Source organism: Mytilus galloprovincialis, chromosome 9 (assembly GCF_965363235.1).
Source record: "Mytilus galloprovincialis chromosome 9, xbMytGall1.hap1.1, whole genome shotgun sequence".
NCBI lineage: Eukaryota > Metazoa > Mollusca > Bivalvia > Mytilida > Mytilidae > Mytilus > Mytilus galloprovincialis.
In genome coordinates, this window is record NC_134846.1 from 85,873,766 (window position 1) to 85,883,960 (window position 10,195).

Consider the following 10,195-nt stretch of genomic DNA (forward strand, 5'->3'; position numbering starts at 1 on the left):
GATGAACATGATTTTCTACATGATTCATATTTCCCCAATTCACAGATTTCCAAACTTGTAGTTAAAAGGGAAAAAAATATAATGAGACTTGCTTTCTAATAATGTAACAGGTGATTGAAAGAAAAGAAGAAAGATAAAGTTAACCATCATGTAGGTTATCACTTGTTTGTTAGGCATATTCATTTCGGAATTCTCTTTTGTTGCCAGATATGTTTCTGCTAATAATCAGTTTTTCTTTCTTTTTTTCTTACATATTCTTTTAATTCGAATATCCACGTATTTTAAATATCTGTTCATGGTTATTTCTGCCAAGATGCCTAAGCAATGATGCCATCATTTTTCACCAGGAAATCCTATTTCCGTGTTTTTCATTCGAATTTCTTTTATCGATTATAGCCACCAAGATACTCAAGCAGATATGCCATCTTTAATTTTTTCCCAGAAAATCCTATTTCCATGTTCGTCATTTGGGAATTCAATATAAGTTTGTTTCTGAATAACTTCATATAAAACCAAAGGTAACTCATCTGGTAGCAATTGTTCATAAAATACAAGAAACAGAATATTTTTTCCATTTCTTGAGTGAATACTCTCCATTCTAGCCATGTTGTATTCAAACATACAGTAGTAAGACTGTAGAAAAGATCTTGTTATTATACAGACGGTCTTTCTGCTGCTTTCGATTGCATGTATAATGTTATCTGTTATATCTTCTCCTGGAACAAAATCCCGATGATGTAAGCATAACCTCAAATGTCCTTCTTCTTCAAGATTTTCGATGCAGTCATTCAAAACAAATGATCGATCGTCATCAGAATATGACACAAAGGCATCATACATAAAGTCAAAACTGTTTTCTGACTGGTTTGCAGACCGAATTCGACTCTTAAACTTTGTTTTATAATATAAGAAGTGAAGTCTTCCTCTAAATGTATAAAAAATGAAACGAAGTTTCTGTTTGTGTCTGTGAATAGTGATTATAACTAATATAGCTATCAAGACAAATATTGCAGAACATGTGATTATTATTGAAATTGAATAATTTAAACAGTCGCGCTGCAGATCAATTATAATCAATTTTGTAAGTGATTTAAACTCCAGACTGCTTCCATTGTTAAAAGTGCATTTGTATGTATCAAAGTTTATAAAACGATGACGACGACTCCAAGTCCAATTTAAAAAAGGAATACTGTAACAGTTACATTGAAATGTATTGTTGCTTAAGTCAACTTTTATACTTTTACATATCTCGAGAAGTCTGTCAATGTTGTTTATTGATCCTTCATCCAAAAACTGAATTATATTGCTTGTCAAATTTAAAATCTCTAAATTTACCAAATAAGACAAATCAAAACTCACATCTGTCAGCTTATTATAACTTAATCAATTATGCGCAGATACGGTTGGCCAACGAACAATTTGGAATATAGATGATTGATTGAATTATTTGAAAGATAAACATACTGAAGTTTGCTTATTCCTCTTAACATGTAGCTATTTTCCGCTAAGAACGGACCAAGTGCATTACCCATTAAGTTCAGAAATGTAACAAATGTTAAATTAAGATGGATCTCATTTATCCGATTGTGACTGAAATCAAGACTTTTCAAACTGGCTGGTGCTGGTATAGAATTTTCTTTACGGAAAAAGTGCGTGCCAAAACAACGGTCATTGTTTGTAAACTGAAGTTCACGTATTGGAGTTTTAAACAGCAGAACATTTATATCTTTCCAAGGCACCATTTTGTGTACCAGAACACTTGTCATTTTCAGGACTTTAATTTATGTCATGGACAGGCTTAAAATGATATCAATCAATGTATAAGGCTTAGATACAAGGTCATAGCAAACGAAGTCTAGTTGCACATATTCAAGTTTGGTTAAAATAGAAAAAGTTCCAGTCTCTATGAACATAACATTGCAATGTTTAAGACGTAAATGTGTCAAATTTGGCGTGTATTTGAAAGTGTCATTATATAAAGAAAAATTACAGACACCATTAAAAAGAAGCGAGGAAAGATTATGTAAGGAAGAAAATCCAATCCCTAATATTGTTTCCTCATCGGAATTAACATCTAATTCAAGCATTTCCAACATTTTCAAATCTTTAACTGTTTCATCTGGAAGAATGAACGTGGAAAGGACTTTACCTTCAGGATACTTTAAAACAGAAAGTTGTTTAAGTGACTCTAAAGGTTGAAAACTCCCAGGTGGTAACTGTTTCGTATTATATCCAATATTATTTAAATCTAGGTTTAGAATCTGAAGGTTATTAAGTCCTAAAAATGTCTTTTCATTTATTGATTGCAGCTGGTTAATTGATAGATCCAGTGTGCTGAGATCCGTTAAATCTTTGAAGGTATTATTTGATATTTCTACCATTTGATTAAGCATTAAGAAGAGATGTCGCAACTTTGTAAGCCCATCAAACATTTGATGATGTACAGACTGCAAGGCATTCGATGATAAATCCAGTACAGTTAGATTGAGTAAAAATTGAAAAGCGTTGTTTTCAATATTTTTTATGAAGTTAGAATCGAGATAAAGCTCATGCAGGTTTCCAATTGCAACGAACATTCCTTTAGTTACTGACTTTAATGAATTATGATATAATTCAAGATTCACAAGCTTTGGTGTGTATTGGAAGGTATTATTTGGTATTTCGTCGATTCTATTAGTGCTCATTATGAGTTGCTGTAAGTTGACTAGTCCAAAAAATGTGTATTCAGAAATTAGGTTTACTTTATTGTAGGATAGATCCAACACAGTTAGGCTGCCTTGATGTTTGAATACTTTTTTTGGCAAATTAAATATCTTATTCTTAATGAGATAAAGAAACCGCAGATTCTGGAGGCCTTTGAATGAATCTTCCTCGATTTCAGTGATTTTGTTAAAAGATAGATCTAAGACAACTAACCTATTCAAATGGTCAAAGGTTTTATTCGGTATTCGTCTGATTAAATTATTTTGTAGATAGAGATAAACCGTGTCAGTTGGTATATCTGGAACAACTGTCAAGTTTTTATAAGAACAATCAACGTGTAATTCTTTATGTTGACAAAACTGTTTACAGTGGAAATTTGTTGCCGTTTTTTCTGGTACTATGTTGTCTTTGTAACAGTCACCACTGAACAAAGAATCCATCAATAATACCTTTAACAACATAGCTTGCCACATATTGCCTGGTGATTTTCTTTTTAGCTGAAAGTACAAAGACTCGTGTATTTGCTGAATAAGAAAGGACATATCCTAGACTCATGCAAAACAATGGTGTGGAGTAGAAACGATTCAAAAACTGGTGCACATTACTTAATAAAATTCGAAATACTTTTATTTAAATTTTGTGCATTTACGGCCCAGATATATGGGATAAACTGTATAAACTGTATAAACTAACAAATGAACTTGAAAACCATTTTTTCTCTCTCATCGAATCACGATTTTTCTTCAAATTATTTGTTGTCATGCTGGTGTACTTTTCTTGATTAGATACATAAATAAACTGGTAATAAGAATTACCGCATTATATATTGTCGTGGCACGAATTTCTTGATTGGAGCTTTTGATATACAATTGAACATGAACAAAGAACTGGTCGACGTCTCATTTAGGCGATGATTACCAATCTCAGTGGACACACACATTATAAAAGACAAAATATGTTTTATAAAACCAGATATAATCCATTAAATTCTATATGAGGAAATGCCTGTACTAAGTCAGGGAAATGAAAGCTGTGTTGTATTTGTTTGTTGTATTTGAGATTTGATTTTGTCATTATATAAAGGACTTTCCGTATTAATTTTTCCTTGGAGTTCAATATTTTTATTTGTTTCACTTTTTTCAGTACATGATTTTAACATTTGATGTGACGTAACAAATTCATCTTTCGAACTTTAAATAGAATTTTATATTTGGACGATCAAATAATGAATGTAATTGATAGAAAAAGGAAAATGTGGTTTGCGTTGCAATGAGACAACGTTCCATCCAAGTCACAGTGAGTAAAGAATGAACAATAATAGGTAAAAGGACGGCCTTCAACACGGAATCTTGGCTCACACCGAACAGCAAGCTATAAAATCCCCCACAATAACTAGTGTTAAACAATTCAGACAGGAAAAGCTACGATATAACCTTTAATTGTATATATTTGTTTTACTAGTTTTGAATATTTGAAAATGAAAACAAACATGTATATCTGCGTTTTTAATGCCTGCGTAATATTGCTATTTATAAATTATCGTTGATCATCTCAACAAACTGTTTTTGTGGCTTGAGCCGCACGGCGAAAGCGAGAAAAGCAATCGAATTGAGATGACCGATGATATCTATTTATCACTATTTTACCTACGACGACGTCGTCAATTTCATGTCAATTTTATAGCAACGCCACGTGCCTCCTTAGTTCCTTGTGATAACTTTTCACCGCAAGCAAGTAGCATGATATGAAAAATTATCGCAAAAAAAAACACCCTACCAATAGCTTTAAGAGTGAAATATTTATTTTTTGAAGCATACACTCAGTAATTTATAAGTAAGTAAACTACAGTTCATGTTTAAATGTCTATGTATTAAAACTATGCTCAAAACGTCACTATATGAACGTAATTACAATTTTGCACCGAGGCAACCGAATCGATTAACAGTTTACATGAACTACAATTTCATACATTAAAGATTAGACGATTCGTCTCTTTCGCCTATACATCATATTTTGTAACGATGAAGTTTGTACACATTTTCCTATTTATCCTTAATGACGTTATGTAAGGAAAGAATCAACTGTACAGTATACCTGAGGAGGTTGTTAATGACCAGCTTAGTTCAGCTCAGAAAGTTTGTCAATGTCGTGTATATATTGAATATTGTGAAGACTAGATTATAATAATAATAATTACCATCCTTCCAGTGCTATGACGAACAGCCACAGTGAATAAAAACAATGTTTGGATAGTCAATAAGGAAATATGAATTTAGAAATACAAAACAAACCGTGTGAATCTTTTAGCGTAATCATCCGTGATTGCCCAGAGCAATCTAAAAGTGTTTTAGGAAATTGATACAAATAGATATAGGAAGATGTGGTGTGAGTGCAAATGAAACAACTCTCCATCAAAGCAAATTTTGATTCCAGAATTTTAAAGAGCTGTGGTGATAAAATTATATGCATACATTTCGTCCTTAACTATACAAGAGAGATAACTCTATATGTGAAATGATAATCCTTGTACCTTTGATAGCTATTTATAATATAATATCATGTTCACAAATATGATTAGAAAACAAGCGACAAGTACTTACTTTTATCTACCTCCGTATTAAATTGGACACAACATATACAAATAAATCAAAACTAAATGATCTGTTACATAATAAAAGTATTGATAATATCAGTTGAGTTTTAAAATGAACTGAAAAAAAAAATTAATGTAACTTTTAAGGTGAAGATCTTACAGGTATATTGTGTGAATTATTTGTCAAGTTTTTATTAGAACAGTTAACGTGCAATTCTTTATCTTGATCAAATCGTGTAAAGTTTTTAAATGGCGAATATAAATCTTCCGGCCAAGGGGAGCAAACCCATCATAACCAATGCAAGATCACCCCCAGTTATTGATGGGGTTCTTGTTGCTTAGTTTTTAGTTTTATATGTTTCGTCTTCTGTACTATTATTTGTCTTTTTTTGTTTTAATGTTTAATTTTTAACCAGGGCGTTGTCAGTTTATTTTGTATCTTTGAGTTTGACTGTCCCTCTGTTATCTTTCATCCCTCTACTTTTTGGACCTTTTGGATTATAGCTCCTCACCTTTTATATAAGCTTTGGATTTCAAATATTTTGGCCCCGAGCATCACTGAAGAGACATGTATTGTCGAAATGCGCATCTGGTGCAACAAAATTGGTACCGTTGATTTTATTTTTTTATTCTAGAAGCCTCATCTGTATATAATTCCAAATCCCTGACACTAGTATGAGCGCAATCATAAAGCTTGTTAATGCTATTCATTACTTTTCTAACCCAATTCATGTATTTAGTTTTTATGTTATATTTGTTATACTCTTCAGGTTTTGTCTAATGCTTAGTTTGTTTCTGTGAGTGTTAAATTTTAATGTTGTGTCGTTGTTCTCCTCTTATGTTTAATGCGTTCCCTCAGTTTTAGTTTGTTACCCAGATTTGTTTTTGTTTTGTTTAATTTATGAGTTCTGAACAGCGGATACTGCTGTTGCCTTTATTTACTATTCAGGTTCACCAAAAGAAAAAAAAGCAAATCGATACGACATTTATTTGTTCAATATATTCTGTCTTTCAGATGCTTAAACGACCCGGAATTATAACCAGCATGACGATATTGAAATGCCTTAACTATTGTGAAAGTTCATGTAGGAACAACGTTGTCTGTTTAAACACTTCTTTATAAATTCACTGATGTAATTCGATGTTAGTGGGTACTACATGAAATTTTATTTGTTTACAATATCTAGAATAAACAAATTTTGAAAAGTTATGTAGTTTTTTTAATGTTATTATGCCACAAAAACAACCGAAGTTTGAAACAAGTAAGCTTTAACCTATCTTACCCGATGTGTATCACTATTTACAACACTCGGTCGATGCACTGCTGGAGGACGATTCGTCCCCGATGGTTCCATTAGCCCAGTAGTCAGCACTTCAGTGTTGACATGAATATCAATTATATGGTCATTTTTATAAATCTACTGTTTGCTAGAGTATTAATTATTCGAAATACTAAGAAGTTTCTCACCCCAGGCATAATTAACCATAGCCGTATTTGACACAATTTTTTGGAATTTTGGGTCATCAATGCTCTTCAACTTTTTACTTGTTTGGCTTGCTAACTATTTTGATCTAAGAGACATTAACAAGTCTTATGCAGACGAAACGCGCGTCTGGCGTATCAAATTATAATCCTGGTACCTTTGATAAACCTCTGCAGCTTAAAAGTATACTGTCGTAGGTGAGCACGCTTATTGCTGTAGCTCCTTGACAAATGCATGTGAAATTCCCAAAAACATGTCTATTCAGCAGCAGTCTCCAACTGCACAGAAGCAACAAAAACATTAAATTCAATTCGCATTCTGCTAGTTCTGTACTTCATTTGGCAAACTCATTGGTGGCCTTTGGCCGTTGTCTGCTCTATGGTCGGGTTGTTATCTCTTTGGCAAATTCCCTATTTCAATTCTCAATTTTATCTCTGCCCTCAACAAATCTTGTCATTAATAATGGAACATATTTATCTTTTTTATCTTTTACAGTCACACTCTGAGTTAAACATAAATGAAGACTTGAGTCTAAGTGATAAATATAGGTATAATTTATGCTCGAGCATTGTCTAAACTTGGATTTTATTGGAAGATAGAGTTATGACATTTTTATACACTCTAGTTGGTTTAATGATCAAAGGTGTGCTGGACACAGTGCAGGCTGTATTTTCGCAATGTCACAGAAGCATAACTTCGAATTCAGCTGAGGGAAGAACACATATTAAGCTTACGCAAATTTGCAAATCTTACATTGTTGTGTCAAATTTAAAAACGAATTAATGTATACAGTAGTTAATACTAAACGCTCGATTATGTTTGAATTATACAGACTTTAATTCCTTGGATACACCATTTACAGGCAAACAGCTTAAAAAGAGTTATGAGGGAAGATGACTAAAATCGATACTTCACTAGTATATGCATTAGCACGAACTAGTTGACCGTTACGATGCATTGGTATCTGAACTCAAAGGCGACAATTTGTCTTAGATTCTTAGATACCAGTATAGCTTATTCCCGTTTGTGACATTTCAACTGGGTGTAGATTGGCGAGTGCTCTTGCTCCTTTCTTCGTGGTATTGCAAAACTAAAGAGATTTAAGCACTCATTGACATGAGAGTATGATAAGAATAAAATAACAAAACTACCGAACTACGTTTTTACGACGTAAGGAGCATATCCCATATCATTTGTGAAACGGTTGTTCCATAACGGTCAACCAACTCGCGATGGGGTCCGTAAAATTTACGAAGGGACATCTGTCTGATCAAATATTATTCTTACAAAATCACGCAAATACGTTGTAAATAAATTATGCCTTGATTTTTATGTATTTGCTGTGTTAATTATTGTGGCTCTTCAAAAAGTACGATCTTTAATAACATAAACCTAACGTCACAGTTCCCAAATTGCACCGAGTACCCAAATTGCACCTATTCAACAACAAAACAAACCTGTGGGAATCTTACGAGTTTTCTTTGAGAAAAAAACTTGGTATTTTTATGATTTGACATTATAGACGTCTTTCAACATATTTAAATATACACAAAACTTTCACAATAAATATCAACAGATGAAGTGTTCACTGGAAAAAGTAAATCTACGTCATGCGACCTTCTCAAAAAGTCTTCTTTTAAAAATAAGCATATTAAATATGTTACAAGCATCCATTTCTTATAAAATGAATAGTAAGCATTGACTAATGTCAGATTGTTCTAAATATTTGAAGAGATGGAACAAAACATCTGTTATACAAGTTTTAAGGATGTGAATTTAAGTATGGATGCAATTTGGGTACTCCTCATTACGGAATCCTGGATCGTTTGGAGGTCTGTTCAGACCCATTTTTCTATGATTCAATATGGATTAAAAATTAAATTGGTGTAACTATATAGTAAACAAGGATACATCTACAAAATAAACACAGAATGGAAGTTTTTGTCTTGATTATAAAAAACGTAGGTGAAAGAACTGTCAAAATAGGTGCAATTTGGGTACCGTCACGTTAGGAATTTGAATGTACGCTTTCTGTGTTTTTCATGTTTTTGAGATATTGTAGACATTGAACATGGAGAATATTTTTTTTTACTACGAAATTGTAGTAATTGTTATTAAAGTTTAAGGAGTAGATCTTTTTAATTTCTAAGAATACATGTCTGGTTGCTTTCGTTGGTTGAAAATACATACTCACAATATATAGTATCTCAAAACTATATTTTACTATACAAAGAAAGATAGAAGAAGGGAAATGTTTAGGCAAACATCAGGATGAATTAGAATTATTTCACTATTTTGCTCTTTTGGAAACAAATTCTATGAAGTCCAGATTGCAATTGTTTAGTAAGGATATTCAAATATAGGATAGTTACTTCTCATGATGTAGAGTATATGGAATTCCGAGTTTTGCTGTGAATACAAGTCTGCTTGAGAGGGCTCATCTCACCTCGACATCATTTCCATAATCCATTGATTAATGTTGTGTCCCTGGTATATGCAGATAACCTTTACCTGAGGTGTTGTTTTAATTGTTTACTTCGCTAGGTCGATACATCTTTCGATGGATGTATCCTTGAGGGTTTCATCAGCTCAGTTGTCAGAACTTCGCTAATGACATGATTCATATCAAACTTTTCTAAAACTGACCTTTATAGACTTTTGAATTATAAATACACCACGATTTCAACACATTCAGGTAAAGTTGATCTTAGCTTGATTTGGTTATGTTTAGATCCTCTTCCGTCAAATAGCTCATCAATTGTTTCAGTTCTTGTATACCCTTTACTTTCATATTTTCGGCTTTGAGCTTTCTCATGAAAGTTAATCCAGAAATGTGATTCCGATGCATCATCATTTATAATGTGGTGCTTCTTTTTTTTTTAAGTACTACGCCGATACCTCTACTGGTGGCCCCTGAGAAACTAAGGGTTAACTCCCTCAGGAAAAGTTAACCTTAGATGGATTTGGCTATTTTTATGAATTCTTGTCGTCATGTAGCGCTCCAACTGTTTCAGTTCTTAAATCTCATAGGCTTCAACTATTCTGTTTTGTGTTTTTCTGAGAAATGTTAATTCAGAAAAACGTTTCGAATGCATAAACTTTTCGTATTTTTTTAATTTTTAGTATCTATCAAAGAAAAATTAAGCATGCGAGAGGCTTCAGTGCGTGTACTTTTGAGTTGGTTTACTTGTGAACGTATTCCATGATTTTGTCAGTTTGAAATAAATATCTCGTTGGTATATTTTGCCTCTATTTTTCAAAAACCCTGAAACTGACTAATTTAGTTATCAAACCCGAATTTAATTATAATTGTAACACCACTAACTAAAGAATGAATTTAGAAAAATAAAACTTTGTCATTATAGCATAGAAAAACGAAAGAATTTTTATAAGTATTACATTCGCTGTTGGTTTG

At 32.5% G+C, this 10,195-nt stretch overlaps 1 protein-coding gene across 1 annotated transcript; it reads right to left on the minus strand.

Annotated features, from left to right (window-relative positions):
• Window positions 1-408: 408 nt before the first annotated feature.
• On the minus strand, window positions 409-2,432 carry LOC143046866 (toll-like receptor 4). The gene is made up of 2 exons (XM_076219926.1): window positions 2,308-2,432; window positions 409-925 (listed from the first exon to the last, which is right to left on the minus strand). The coding sequence occupies exons 1-2, from the start codon at window positions 2,430-2,432 to the stop codon at window positions 409-411; spliced, it is 642 nt and encodes a 213-aa protein (XP_076076041.1).
• Window positions 2,433-10,195: the final 7,763 nt, after the last annotated feature.

Bases quoted from the DNA above. Each gene is read 5' to 3' on its own strand.
- LOC143046866 (XM_076219926.1), bottom strand. From the start codon at position 2,432: ATGTTTGATGGGCTTACAAAGTTGCGACATCTCTTCTTAATGCTTAAT. The intron at 926-2,307 runs GCAATCAATAAA...TTATACATTTAG, and splicing joins GATCTATCAATTAACCAGCT to AGGAAGACTTCACTTCTTAT.